The sequence below is a fragment of the Heterocephalus glaber genome, unplaced genomic scaffold (genome assembly GCF_053883595.1).
Source record: "Heterocephalus glaber isolate CG9 unplaced genomic scaffold, H.glaber_assembly_v1.0 deba00001564, whole genome shotgun sequence".
Lineage (NCBI taxonomy): Eukaryota > Metazoa > Chordata > Mammalia > Rodentia > Bathyergidae > Heterocephalus > Heterocephalus glaber.
Window position 1 is genome coordinate 8,865,222 of NW_028258351.1, and position 15,536 is coordinate 8,880,757.

At 48.9% G+C, this 15,536-nt stretch overlaps 1 protein-coding gene across 3 annotated transcripts in view; it reads right to left on the reverse strand.

Moving 5' to 3' along the window:
- Positions 1–15,428, reverse strand: part of Rab11fip4 (RAB11 family interacting protein 4) — a 122,348-nt gene extending 106,920 nt beyond the window's left edge. For 2 of the 3 annotated variants that reach the window (XM_004870695.4, XM_087191936.1), the window contains exon 1: positions 15,270–15,428. In XM_004870695.4, coding sequence (XP_004870752.4) covers positions 15,270–15,428 — 159 coding nt within the window. Of the gene's footprint in view, positions 1–14,558; positions 14,646–15,269 lie in introns of those variants that run through there. The other variant, XM_087191937.1, reaches the window with a different exon arrangement.
- Positions 15,429–15,536: the final 108 nt, after the last annotated feature.

Here is a 15,536-nt window from a genome sequence, read left to right on the forward strand (position 1 = left end):
GTTTTTCCCCAAAGGAAATGGTAAGTCTGTGAAGCATGGAGAGCTTGCCCGGAAAGGCAGAGTGTGCTCATGGTCACGTTAGCTTACGGCACTTCCTATGGGTCAGGTGGGGTGGTGAGGGCTGTAACACACATGGCTGACATTATCCCCACTTTACAGATGAGGAGACTCATACACAGAGAAGGTAAGTAACTTCAGAGAGTCATACAGGAAATTAAGTTGTGAGGCCAGGTCTCAAACTAGGGTCCTGCACCTGAGGCAGGACCCCAGCTCCCAATATTACAGCCAACAAGGCCTAAACTGGGGTGCTGAAGAGGGTGGAAGGGAGCATGGGACAGAGAGCAAGAGGTGGCTAGTGCCCGCTGTGGCCACAGGGCCTCATGGCTGAAAGAATCCGAAGTTGGGCCAAGCAAGATGGAGGAACTGGAGGCTGTGGTCAAAGCACCAGTGGACTGGCCAGATTGGATGAGAAGAATCAGTGTGTCCAGCCCCAGCCCCATACAGCGGGGCCTGCTGAAGATTACAGAAGGGGCTGGCTGGAAATTGGAGCAGCTGGGGATTGTGGGTACCTTCTGGGCCTACTTAATCATCAACAGGAAGTAGAGATGCATAATTTAGGTGAGTTCAAAGGCAGCCTCTCTCCTCTCCACCTTGGGGCCTGTAGGCCCTTGACACCTTCCGCAGAGCCAAGTCCTGTTTTCCCAGCACCACCTCGGGCTCAGAAAGGCAGAGGAAGCTTCTGTTTTGAGCTCTATCCCTGTCTCTGACCTTCAGAGAGCCTGGGCCCCCCCAAATGCAGGCAGCTTAAAAGGTAGCTTTTGAACCAGACAGGCCAGTGTCAAATCCCAGCTCCTCCACTTACTGGGGGACCCCACATAAGTCACCTCACCTCTCAGATCCCCTGGGTTGCTGAAGGATGAAAGGGAATGAGAAATACAAAGGCAGTGAGCAGGTTCAGGACTGGCTCCTTGCCTTCCCTCATGCTTTCTGTTCATGGAAATTGCCAGTGGCTGCAGGAAGGCCCTGTGCCCGGAAGGTACCAGCTAGAGGTCGGATTAGGGGACACTCCTGGGACTAAAGGCAGTGGGGATCTCTGCAGGTTCCCAGAGTAGTGCAGCTAAGGAAAAATGCAACAGATGCCATGCTAGGTGGTCTTTTATATGTCTATATTATTTCCAATCCTCTACACAGCCCTAGAAGTAAGGGTTATTACTTCTATTTCATAGATAAGCAAACTTAAGTCTATCCATCATAATATGCACCCTTAAAAATAAGCTGGGCTGTTACTTCTTTCAGGAAGGTCTCTGCCCTTGCTGGAACCAAGAGCCCATGTGGTAAGTGTGAAATTATAAAAATAGTTAATTCCAATGAGGGCAGACATGTGCTAGGGTGTTGCTGTCCTTCCAAAACGCATCTGAGCCAGACAGTCCTAGCTTCCAATTCCTCCTGAAGGTCACCATCTGGCCCCTGTCCCAGCCTGGGTGCTCACTTGCCCTGCCCCTCCTGTACCTTCACCTTACAGAGCCACTTGTCACTCCATGAAAATGCCAGTCCCTGTCCCTGGGTCTGTGCATGATAGAGGGTAAAGGGTGGATGGTGGATGGATGAGTGGACAGATGGATGGGCTGGTGGAATGGATAGGGAATAAATGAATGAGCAGACTGTCAATGCCTAGGTGGGAAGACAGGCGGGTGGATGGCTGGGTGGTTGGATGGATGCATGGATGGATGGGCAGGTAGATAGCTGGATACAGGGTTGGATGGAGGGGTGACAAGTGGCTAGATGAATGGAAAAGTGGGTATAAATGGACACTGCCTTAGTCACTTTCCTCACTGCTGGGACAAAATACCTGATACCAGCAACTCAAAGGAGAAAAGGTTTATTTTGGTTTACAGTTCAGAATTTCTAGCCCATGTTCGGCTGGCTCCGAACCCTGGCAGAGGGGCGGGGCAGGACAGAGGAAAAGCTGCTCATATCATGGCGGCCAGGAAGTAGAGGGGGAAGAGGAAAGGAGGAGCTGGGGAGGGAGATTCGCCCTTCCCAGTCACATGCTCATGACTTGCCTCTTCTGGCCAGGCTCCACCTCCCCACACCAAGCCAGCTGCATTGCTCCTATAATCCATTCACCTTCCACAAGCTCCACCTCTGAGCACTTGTGGTTTTACGGGACATCCCGACATAAATCACAACAGATACCCTGGTGACTGGGTGGGTAGGCTGTTGGATTGGATGGAAGGAGGGAAGGATGAACAGACAGACCTGGAGCAGACAGACCTCAGCTCATGGTATGAAAGAGAACACGACCAGAGCCTCACCAATGCAGAATGCACTTGCCTTGGGAGCAGGAAGTTCTTATCTCTTGGCAGGGCTATTCTGAAATGATGTAAGCACTGACTGGAAGGTCCCATTTGATGGCATCTCCTCCCCTTTCAGGTTTTGTTTTGGTGCAAACCAGCCCTCTGTCTACCTTGTCCAGGTGCTGGCCCTAGCATGGGATCTTAGCTGAGCCAATGCTCACCACAGGCCTGTGTGCAATTGGTAAAGAAGCTGGCAGTCCTCTCTGAGCTTGGTGCCTGTCAGCTGATAGCAAGTGAGATGTGGGCTGGAGTCGAGGCCTTAGGTTTAAAGGGAAGGCAAGGGATCTTTATGGCTATAGTTTGGGCTACGGCTACGTGGAGGCACTGGCTCATTGGGATACAAATTTTTGGGTTCTGGGCTGCCCTACTCCCTGTTCCCCAAAAGCACAGAGGCTATGTCCCTAAGCATGATAGGTTGCAGGTAATTGATGGCCCTAAGCTATGGTTCCTGGGGGGCCTTCAAGGATCAGAAGATGTTGGGAGTAGGAGACAGAAAAGGGCAGAGGGGTACAAAGAGCCCCAGGAGGAACTCAGGGTGACTCTCTACAAGGTGCACTAGGGACAGCCAGCAGTCACGGCAACAGCACATGCAAGTAATTATGGCTCTAGCAGGTTCAGGGAGCAGGCATGGGGCAGCTCTTGGCAGAGGCTGGCAGGTGGGCAGCAGCATGCCAGAAAGAAGAGGGTTACATCCTCAAAGCAAGATGCCCTAGGCAACCCAGCAGCATCCCCGCACCCCAGAGCTGCAGGGACTAAATCACACCTGATTCGAGTTCTGGGCTTCTCCCTGTACAAACTTCTTTTGGGGGGGCAGTGGGACAGGAGGGCTGGGGTAGAAGAAAGGGGAGCAAGAGCCAACAGTCTATGAGGAAGAGGCAGGTGCAGGCCTGTGTCTTGGACCAGTCTGTTACCCTGGCTCTCTCCACATCCACACTTGGAGCTCAGGCGGGCATCCTGGGCGTCCCTGGGTCCTCATTCCACCCCTCCTCACTCTCCCCCAGATTCTTTCCTGACCTTGCCCCACTCCCACCCAGCTCTGTTTACAAAGCCCAGCCACTTCTCCACTGCTGCCCCGTGCCACATGCTACTAGCCTCTGCCCCTGCGGTCTCCTACTTCCCCAGCCCCAGCGCCTGCCTCACAGCAGCCAGGCTGGGCCCATTCACACCTAGGTCAGCTCTCTGCTGGGGATGCCACCTCACACCCCTCCGGGACGGCCCCACTACTGCCCCCTCTGCCTACTCTGACCCCAGGCTGGGTCCTCTCTTCCTGGACCGCCTTTCTCCAGACCTTCGCAAGGTGCAGCCCTTGCTTCTTCCTGGGCCCCCTGACTGGGCTGTGGCTCAGTGGTACAGCACTCTGCTTCCACACTTGAGACCTGAGGTTCTTTCCCAGACCCATAAAGGCCCCCCAAAAAACAAAAACAAAAACAAAAAAGCAAAACCAAAACCAAAAAAACCCCCAAAAGCCACTGGGTTCTGCCTAAATGACCATCTGTGACATCATCCTGAGAGCACCAATGTTTGTTTACTATATTATGTTTGTTCCTAGCACTTAACACCACACGATGGTTTCTATTTTGTCAATCTCTTTCCCATCCCTCCTGCCCCCATCAGCATGTAAGCTCCAGGTCCTGTTACGCAGTGAAACAGGGCTGGCATGTGGTAGGTACAAATGAGGCAAATGGTATAAAAAATGTTTTACCTAGACCATACTTTCAAAATTATTATACAGATTCACTGCAATCCCAATCAAAATCACAACAGCCTATCTTACAGAATTAGAAAAAATAATCCTAAAATTAATTTGGAACCAGAAGGGACCTAAAATAGCAACAGTAATACTGGGCAACAAAGACAAAGCAGGGGGTATCACAATCCCTGACTTTAGATTATACTACAAAGCTACTGTGATAATAACAGCATGGTACTGGAAAAAGAACAGATCTGGGGATCAATGTAACAGAATAGAAGATGCAGAAACAACTCCAGACATACTCAACCACCTTATCTTTCACAAAGGAGCCAAACACTTTCGCTGGAAGAAAGAGAGCCTCTTCAATAAATGGTGCTGGAAAAACTGGCTTTCCACCTGCCGAAGACTGAAACTAGATCCACATCTTTCACCATGCACTAACCTAAAGTCGAAATGGATCAAAGATCTAAATGTTAAAACAAAAACACTAAATCTGCTGGAAGAGAGAACAGGTCGATTTCTTGAGGCAAAGACTCATGGACTATAGGAGTAGGCAAAGACTTCATGAACAGAACCCAAACTGCATGGGAAATACTACAAAGAATCAACAACTGGTATCTCATCTTATTAAAAAGCTTTCGCACACCAAGAGAAACCACCAACAGAGTAAAAAGACAACCCACAGAGTGGAAAAAATTTTTACCAGCTATTCTGACAAAGGACTATTATCTAGAATATACAAAGAACTCAAAAAAATCAGACCCCCCCCAATTTAAAGACCCAGTGAAAAAATGGGCATTTGAAATAAAAAGACACTTCTCAGATAAAGAATTAGAAATGGCAAATAAATATACAGGTGGAGTGAGATTCCACCTCACCCCAGAAAGAATGGCTGCTATCAAGAAATCAACCAATAGCAAATGCTAGAGGGGCTGTGAGGGAAAAGGAACCCTTCTCCACTGTTGGTGCAACACTGTGGAAATCAGTGTGAAGTTTCTCAAAAAAACTAAAACTAGAGGTTCCATTTGACCCAGCTATACCTCTTCTTGGTATCTTCCCAAAAGAATTCAAAGCATCATACCACAGCGATATATGCACACTCTTGTTTACAGCAGCACAGTTTGTAATAGCTAAATCTTGGAAACAGCCCAAATGCCCATAAACTGACAAATGGATAAAGAAGATGTGGTTTTTGTACACAATGGAGTACTACTCTGCAATAAAGAAGGATGAGCTTCAGACATTTACAGCTAAATGAATGCACCTTGAGACCATACTCTTAAGTGAAATAAATCGGACACACATGTTTAAATACCACACTGTTTTTCTGGCGTGAGAAGCCAAAAGTAGAAATAAGGACTGAAATGTAAAATGGATGTTGGGAAATGGGAAGAAATTGTTCAAATGGGAAGGGGAACAGGGGGGAGGGAGGGAGGAAGGAAGTAAGGGACAAGAAAAAAAGTGAAAATAGAAGGAAAAATGGAAACAAAGCTTTTGGACATAGGGAGGGGAGGGGACTTGGGGGGAAAGGGATAAAATAAGATTTATTTTAAAATTTAAAAAAATGTTTAACCTAGAAAGCTAATGGGAAAGGGGATCTTCACTAAAACTACTCTATAAAAACTGGGGGATTGGGGCCAGGGATTTAGCTCAGTGGTTCTGCTGCCTGCCTCGCAAGCACAAGGTCCCAAGTTCAATCCCCGGTACAAAAAACCCCACAAAAACAACAACTGGGGGCTGAGGGAGGAGGCCAGCCAACCCAGGTAGGACACACACTGTTTCCAGGCCAGTGGATGTGTCTCTTCTGCCTGCCCCAGGTCTGCCTGACTCCGTGTTCAACTCCAGCCAGGAGTGAGGGTCTGCACCCAACCTGGTGCAGGTTTCTCAGGGCAAGAGGGGGAGGAATCCCCCGCATACATCCCAGGGCAGAGGCAGAACTCCCTCCAGCCACAGATCCGTATACATGGGCCCGAGAACATGGGTGTTCCTGGCTGTACACGTTGTGGGGTGCAAGCTCCTGGGCCCCACACGGCCCCAGAGCTGAATCTGCGCTTCCCTCCGAGGCAGCGTTGAGCTCCTCAGGTGGAGAGCTCTGAAGGGAGGAGCAGCTGCTTACCACCCTGCCCCCAGGCTCCAGGCATCACTGGCCAGCACCCCAGCTGCCAGCCCAGGCCAAGTGCTCCTCCCCAGGACCAGCTCCTTTCTCCTTTGCAGCCTCTGGTTCCTTTCTGGTGCTGGCAAAAGTTCCTGGGCCTGAGCCAGGGCTGGGTCTGAAGGCTGCTCTGCCTGCCTAGCCTGGTGACCCTGTGCCCATCAGCACTCATGTGAAAAGGTGAGAAAACAGCCAGGTGTGGAGGCTCATGACTGTAATCCCAGCACTCTGGGAGGCTGAGGCAGGAGGATCACAGCCTGGGCCCAGCCCGGGGCACTTAAGGGACAAAAATTTTAAAAGAGGACACACACAGAAATAAAAGGAAAATTCTTACTCCACATGCCAAACACCCCAATGGCTCATGGGTGCTTCAATGTTCTCCACCCATGGAACCCCCTCCAAGGGTACCTCTTGCTGCTTGGAAGGCTCAATCTCCCCCAGAGCAGGCCCCATGTGTCCCCCATTCCAATCCCAACAAGGGAGGCAGGGCCCATGCCCTTCCCCTGCTAAGCCCCCCAAAAACCTGGCACTTCCTTCCAATGCCTTGGGAACAGCACTGTGAAGTTTGGCCAAGTGGATGAGGCCACATGAAGGGTGGCTGAAGAGATGGACAAGTCCCCTGAACACGGGCCCGAGAGGCTGCAGAGTGCTGGGCTCCCAGCCAGGACCCTCCCCAAACTCAGGTCCCCAGAGCTTGGTGCCCCATGCTCATCCCCTATCCCCAAGGGACCACTCCCTCGTCCAGCCCCACAGTGACTTCCAACCCCAGGAGCACAGGAATGGGGTAGGGTGGAAACATAGGAATGAGAAGGTCCCTCTGTGCCTGCTTCTGTTCCGTTCTCCCCAGAAGGTCATGGGCACACCCACCTTTCTGCCAGGACCTGAGCCTTCCTTCTGTTTTGCCAGTACTGCCATTCTGCACGGGCCTGTTCTCCAGAGAGTTTGCTTAACTCCACCCTCAGAGAGGCTTGGTGACTTTGCAGGCCTTCGGGGCCCGTCAATTCTGCACCTCCTGCCACTACCCAAGTCAGGCTCCTCTTGTCCTCTTGCTCCCCTGTAGGTGTCACAGCCCTGAGGTGCCTTCTTGCCTCTGGTCTACCCAGCCCCTTTTCTACATGTATACTTGGTCTGGCTGCCTGGGTCTCCCCACTGCCTACAGAGAACAGCTGGTCTGGCCTCTGCCTTCCCTGCTTTTTCCTCCAGCCCCAGATGTAGGGGACACAGTCTTTTCTTCTCTGGCATCCAATCTTTGCTCCATCTGAGCAGAATCCAGCTGGACTTCTGGGTTCTCCTGCTCCCAGAAGTCCCCACATCCCCAAGGGCCCCGGGCTGGCTCCTGACTAGTCTCAGTCTGCTACAGCAGCCAGTCTCTTTGCCAGGTCCAGCACCCAGCCAGGTGGCATCAGCATTTCCTCATTAGTATGGAGTCATTATTATAGAGGTGACAGGGGGCTGCGGAAGCCTAGTGGAAGACATTATATCACCTGCCCTCAATATGAACAAGAAAACATGTTGCCCCGTTCTTCTGGCCAAAGCCATGCAAAGTTGCCAAGAAGAGGGAAATTATGAGCTAGTTCCAGGTTAGCTGAAGGTGAGTTATTCTCCCAAATAACTGACACCCCCTTTTGGAAGCCAGAGAAGCAGTCCATTCTAGTAGGAAGGACAGCCTCATGGCTCAGAGGAGAGGGCACTGTGTTAAGTATGGCAGAGACCTATTGAGCTACTCTGCTCTCCATTTTTCTAGCAAGAAGGATGGTCTTCAAACTGGCAAAGGAAGAAGAGTATATAACAGGAAAGTGTGGTCCAAAATATCACTGGGTCTTTTTTGTGGTTTTTTGTTTGTTTGTTTTCTGGTGCTGGAGATTGAACCCAGGGCCAAGGGCATGCTGAGCAACACTACCATTGAGCAACAAACTGGCCTCTCTGGCTGTTTAGTGCCTTCCATTTTCTGAAAGCTGAAAGGAAGCAGAGGGGCTGAAAGATCAAAGTGGGCAAGCAGGGAAGGCTGAGAACACCAGATACTGGTTCCAGTTCTTGACCTTAATCCCCACAAAATCTCCAGCCCAGAACAGCCTCTCAAACATGCTTGCAAGTGTTTGAGAGATAATAACAAGAGCAGCAGGAGCAATTCTGTGTATTTTGTGTGTGCAGACATTAGGCCCTTTACAGGCACCAACTCATCCAAGCCCTACAGAATGGGACTGTTCTCACCCCTGCCTCGTGGAGGAGGAAGGCAAGGCCTAGAGAGAGGTTAGGAAAGCAGCATACATCAGAAGTCACCATGGGCTCAGGCACCAAGCATCACTTTAGGCCAGGGTCAGGGCAATGGGGTCCCTCCAATCTCTGCACTCCTTAAAAGGCACATTTTCATCACATTTGATTGCCTTTTAAAAATTCTTATTCCCAGGTCACTAAATTAGAGGAAAGTCAGAGATCTATTATTTGGTAGAATTATTCTATCTCTAGTTGGGATCTCTGTGCTGTTTCCCTCAAGAGTACACTGGGGTGGCTCCCCCAGGGCACAGGAGGTGAGCTGCTCCCAGCGCGCAGGAGGAGGCTTCCAGGCCCCCATACCACCCCCCTCAATGCACAGGAAGTGAACTGCTCCCAGCACCCAGGAGGAGGCTTCCGGGCCACCATACCACCTCCCTCAGTACACAGGAGGTGAGCCACGCAGGCTCCAGCAACACCCACCCCCCACCCCGTCAAAATGAGAAGACACATAAACAAGTCTCAAAACCAGACTTCCAGATCATCTAAAGCAACCCCAATGGGAAACGAGATGGAACACTGATACGCAACCACCTGGACTCCCTGCACTGGCAACAAAAGGGGATCTGGAAAAAATAAAATCAGAAATAATTTCTCAGATAACAACAGAGATTGTGCCCATAGTGCAAGACATGATTAATAAATCTAGAGAAGACACAGATAAAAAAATAGAGGAACTGAGGAACATGATGGAATCCCAACACAGGAAACAAATGGAATCCATAAAACAGATACAAACAGATTTCCAGGAGATGAAAAACTCCACTGAAAGCTTATGCAGCAGAATGAGCCAATGTAAGGACAGAATTTCAGATATAGAAGATAAGATTGCAATTAGTGACCAGGAAAAGAAAAATTGCTTTAAAATAGTAAGGGACCACGAGAAATCAACTCAGCAGCTGCTAGATGATGCAAAGAAGAATAACATAAGACTGATCAGAGTCAATGAAGAAACAGGAGACAGTGCGGATGACATAAAAAAACTTGCACAGAAGTGATGGCAGAAAACTTCCCAAGCAGGGGAAAAGAACTTGACATACAGATAAGTGAGGGATATAGGACTCCAACTAACCTTGATAAAAAAAAATCTACACATAGGCATATAATTGTTAAGATTCCAGAAACCCAACAGAAGAACAAAGTTCTACAAGCAGTTAAAGAAACAAATCACATACAAAGGAAAGCCTATCAGAATCACAACAGACTTCTCAATGAATGCAAATCCTCAAGGCTAGAAGAACTTGGAGTGATGTATTTCAAGGCCTAAAGGAAAACAGCTTCCAACTCAGATTGATGTACCTTGCAAAACTATCTTTCAAAATTGATGGGGAAATAAGATACTGTCATGGCAAGGAGCACCTTAGGAATTTCATGAATACCAAACCAGCACTCCAAAAAATTTTAGACAATATCCTAGGAAAAGACAAGGAGAATCACAACCCCAGGAAGCCCAGCAGAATTAATCCATTGGGCGTGACAAGAAATTAAATGCAAAGGGGTAGAATCCAACAAAAAGAAAAAGTCATGACAATGATAAGTCAATATGTATCTGAACTGGCTATTTATCATCTTCTTGTGTCTACTTTTTAATTGGGTTGTCTATTAATGAGCTGTAAGAGTTCTTTATATATTCTGGTCTTAGGTTATATGTATTATAAATATGGTCTGTTTAAGGATTACTTTTCATTTTCTTAATGATGTTATTTAAAGTTCTAAATTTTGATGGAATCTCATTTATCGATTTCTTTCTTTTATACATCATGTTTTTTGTATCCTAGGAAATTCTTCCCTACCCTAAATTCATGAACATTTTCCCTTATAATTTCTTCTTAAAGTTTTATAGTTTTAGTCTTTCATATTTAGGTTCACAGATCTTTTCAAATTATTTTTATGTATGGAAATAAAGGGTTGAGGTTAATTTTTACATAGGGATACCAGGTATTCTAGTGCCATTTGCTGAAAACACTATCTTGTCCTCTGCTCTTGAATTGAGCTTATGTTCTATAAAATGTTAATGTTAAGTAATCTTTCAAAACTCAGTGGACCATATATGTGTGGTTCTATTTCTAGATTCTGTTTTATTCCATTGATCTATATGTCTTTCCTTACACCAACACTGCCTTGATTACTGTAGCTTTAGAGGAAGTCTTAAAATTAGGTAATAAATGTCTTCCAACAGTTTCTTTTTACTTTTCTAGGTCCTTTGTACTCCTACATAACTTTTAAATTTCAATATCCAATTCTTCATTTATAGCACGTATACACAGACCTGAATTTTTATATATACCTTGTGTTTTCTAATCCTGCTAAATTCAAATACAAGTTCTAGGGGGCTCCTAGAGATTTCTTAGTATTTTCTCTGTAGATGATCATTTCATCTACATATAAAGATTTTACTTCTACCTTGCCAATCCTATCCTAATTGTGTCATTTTATTGCCAGACTATTTTGGTTTGGCCCTATGTTTCAAAATTTAATGGACAGATGAAGAGTAGGCATATCTGCCCTTGGTCCCCACCTTAGGGAGAAAGCATTATATCTTCTCCATTCATATAAGGCATTTTTGCTGGAAGTATGGTGTACATGTCTTTGATCTGTTGAGAAGGTTCTGTTCTACTTCTAGTCTCCTGATAGCTTTTACCATGAACAGCTGTAGAATTTAGTCCAATACTTTTTCTCCAACTAGTGACAGGATCATATGGCTTTTTCCCTTCCTCTGTTAAAATGATGACTTTTGGGGGTGGATCTTCCAATGCTGAACCAACACTGCCATCCCTATAATAAAACCAATTTCTACATACTGCCAGATCTGACTCCTAATAGTTTGTTTTGTTAAACAAGTTTTTATCTATGTTCATACTTTTATCTTCTATTATCTTTATCCAGTTTTAGGATTAACACAATGTTGATTTCCTAAAATGAGAGCAGAAGTGTTCCTTTTTTCTGCTTTAAATGTTTGATGTAATTTATCAGTTAAAATGTATATGAGCCTGTTGTCATATAGGTAGGTTTTCAAGCTAGGAATATACTTTCTTTAATAGGTGCTATTCAAATTTTATATTTCCTCCAGAGTCAGTTTCATTAACTTGTCTTCCAAGGTACTTCTTAGAAGTTGTCAAATTTATTTCAAAAAAGATTTTTGTAATATGCTTTCTATATCCTTTTTTGGTTTCAGGGATGGAACTCGGGACCTTGTGTTTTCAAGGCAGGTGGCGGAACCACTGAGCTAAATCTCCAGCCCTTCTATATCCTTTTAAATTCTGTAAAATCTGTGGTAATGTCCTCTAAATTTTGATACTGTATTTTAAAAATGTATAATTGATATTGTGTAATAGGAAGAAAAGGTCTAAAAGAGTAGGGGAAGTGGGAGGGGTAGGGGAAAGGAAAGAAGGGAAAAGAAAAAATATGAGAAAAAAAATGGAAACAGTCTTTGCAAATAGGGAAGGGTGGAGAGGGTGAAGGGAGGGCAGGGGAAGGGGAACAAAATAAGAACCAAGATACATCATGTAAACGTACAAGATCCCAATGATGAATGTAACTGTATTGTATACCTAAAATGTACCAATAAACTTAATGGAAAAAAAAAAAAGAGTACACTCTGGTAGGCCTGGGATTTAGCTCAGTGGTTCCGGCACCTGCCTTGAAAGCTCAATGTCCTGAGTTTAATCCCCAGTACCAAAAAAAAAAAAAAAAAAAAAAGTACACGGGCTACAGGTGGGGGAGGAAGACTTGTCAGGGTAAGTACTGGCTACTTATCGACACTGGCCTCGTTGACATTCTGAGACAGTGTTCATCAGGTTTGTCCACCATCAAGTTGCTCTTTCCCCCTCTTTCCTCACTGCATTCTTCAGAAGGAAGCTGCTGCACATCTCATACTTAAGGGAGTGAAGTTGTGCTTCCCTTCCTCAATGGGGAGTTATTTACATAAATTATTTTGATTTCTCCTATATGGGAGGTTTCCCATTATTTATTCATTCATTAATTATTCATTCATCCAATCACTTAAGGCCTCCTGGGTATTTATTCCACATTCTGGAACCTACTATGTTTCAGTTTGTGCAAGCCTTTGATCCTGAGGTACCTGGCATTCTGAGGGCACCTAGTAAAATGCAGACACCCAATCTAATGAATGACAATTATCCATCCTAGAATACCATGAATTAGGAAATCGATGTCATCACCTCATTTTTAAATAAATGAAACAGAAACTGTTAGGATACACAGCATTTTTTCATGGAGCTGCACCTCTGGGGAAGGATGCTCCTGTTTCATCATGCATCTGTGAATTTGCTGTACCCTGAACCAGACTGAAAATGTGTTTCCATACGTCTCAGTCAGGACAGGAGTAGAGCCTCCCTGCCGGCCCTGGGGCCCTGTCCGTGGTCCTGCCCGTGGTCCTGCCCTGTGTCTTAGACTGTGGATTCCCGAATACACAGCGCTTGCCTCTCCAGCTGCCGGCAGCACTGAAAGCGACCTGAAGGAGGCAGGCTCTCAATGTCTTTTGCCTGACGCACTGAGATGAAATGAACAAGATGAAATTTTAGGAAAAAGGGTCAAATGACAGGCTCAGATCCTAGCAGTTAATGACACAGACAACAGGCCTGATCTCTTCGACAAGCCAGGATTCCAAGGTGGGGGCGAGGTGGAGAGAAAGGTGTTAGAGTAAGAGACCTGAGGGTCACTATACCAGATGCAATGCACAGTCCTGGGGATGAAATGGGCTTACACACAAGAGCTGAAGTGGACATTTTAGGTTCCAATAGGGAAATACGAAAAAGGTCTGTATATTAATTGTGATGAAAATCTACTGAAGCAGAAAGGCGATGATCATTTACTGGAGGAAAATTAGGTTTCAAAACTGTAAGGAATAATCTCATTTTCCAGAGGAGATCCACAGAGAAGCACAGAAACAGCTCTGCAAGGATATGACCAAGGGAAGTGTCACACAGGGGCTCCCTGGCATCCACATTTCCAATCTGCTACAGTACACATATACTGCTTCTGTAATAAGGAAGAAATCACTGGTCCTTCCCCAGGGAGAGGATCCCTGACTTGGCAGAGGTTTCCAAAACAGCCTCCTGGGGGCTTCAGTGGCCAGAAACTCAGTGTGAGTGGAGGGGATGGCACCACTGAAAAGGGAGCAGCACCCTGCACTCTGTGGCACGAGGTGAGGCCGGGGAGGGTGTCATGCCCGCCCCTTCATATTACTGTCAGGCAGTCACACAGTTTGTCATGGCAGCTCTGGCCCTGGCTGGGCTGTCTGGAAATGGCTTGGGGCCTCTGACAGAGAGTGCTTGGCATGGAGAAGGGAGGCTGGGTGTGAGTGGGGTGGGAAGTGGGGTGGGAAGCGACGGGCGGCACAGCTGTCTTCAAACATTTAAATGCTGCACACGGGAGTCCTTGGGCATCACCATGATGGCGAGGTGTCCGGTTTGTCACAGGAATGTAGAGGGGCAAGGTTCTACTGACAGGAGCCATCCTATGTAGGGGTAAGGTGGGGAGGCAGCCTGCGTCCTGAGAGGAGCTCCTCTGCTGGGGCTGCTCAGCCTGCCTCAGACAGGAGCCGTGGCCGAAGGAGGGGGCTCTACTGGCCTTGGGGCGAGAGAAGGATCACGTTGGCATGGGGAACTGGAGCACAAGCTTCCTAGGACAGGCACCCGAGTCGGAGTTCTCCAACCTGACACTGCCTCACTCTCTTCCACTACCCACTAACGCTCAGGGATTCCTGGGTCCTGGCTCATGGCCAGGTGCCTCGGGAGGGGTAATCATCACCTCCCACTTGCTACGTGACAGGGAGGCACGTTTCCTCCGGTGTTCTAAAGTGCCAGGCCTGACCTGTCCATCCCAGGAACAGAATGCCAGCCAGTGCCTATCTGAGGTTCATGGCCTCAGGCTCTCCCACAGGGCCCAAGGTCTCAGGTCGCCTTGGAAACTCATTGCTCAGGGCTTCTGTCCCCAGAAGAAAACCCTGATCATTGCAGAGTAAGAATGAGCAGAGGGTACTGATGCTTTCCAGCCAGGACAGTGCCCGTCCTCCCCAACAGTCCCCAGTCCCCATGGTGACTGGCAGTAAGAGGTCACTCACCTCTTGGCATTTATGGAGACTATTTTGTCCACCACTGGCAACACCAACTCTGCAATTCCAGCCCTGCTAACTGTCCACACAACTCCTGCTTTCCACCATGCCTGGGGTCCCCAGAAGAAAACACATTGCTCAGCTAGAGCTCCTAGGCTCGGCTCTGGCTGGCCTGCCGCAGCCCACACAGCCAGCTGCCAGCCAGGCCTGCCACGGAGCCCAAATTGGAGGTCACAGGCACTGGGCCGAGATCCCGAGTGGCCCCAGGCAGACACCTCCTCTGTGCTCCAGGCAGGGTGGGAGTAGTCAAGGCGCCAAGACCGCAGCGCGCTCCGCCTGGTACCTTCCGCCCCTGGCCTCGCCAGGCCCAGCGGGGCGCACCCAAGGCCCCTGCATCTCGATCTCCACCGGGTGCGGTGGTGGCAGGGCCCGGATTTGACAGCTCCCGGCCCGAGCCGAGCCTCGAGGGGGTCTGCAGATCGCCCAGAGGGCTCCACACCGCCGGGAAGGGGAGGGGGCAGGCGGGCGCGTGATGCGGGCTGCACGGGGCTCGGGGCGCAGGCAGGGGACAGCGCTCGGGCAGGGGCCACCGCAGTCCGCGACCCGGCGAAGGGAGGGAAGGGGTCGGCAAGGCAGGTTCCCCGGGAAGGAGGCGCCGCGGCGGGCCCCGGGAGGTACGCGGGGAGGGAGAGGGAGCGGGTGCGGGCGCGGCCGCCTTACCTCCTCTCCACGGCCGAAGCGCAGTCCGAGCGCCGCGACGCGCTCCACGCGCAGGAAGCCGTCGGGGTCGCGGCCGCACACCTCGAACACCTCGCGCAGGCGGCGCACGGCGCGCAGCAGAGCCGCGGGGGCGCCCGCCCAGCCCGCGCCGCCCGCCATCCGCGCCGGGCCCGCAGCTACCCCGAGCCTCGAGCCGCGCGCCGCGCCCGCCGCTGCCCGCGCCGCGCCGCCGCCGCTGCCGCCATCGCCGCCGCCCTCCCGGGTGTG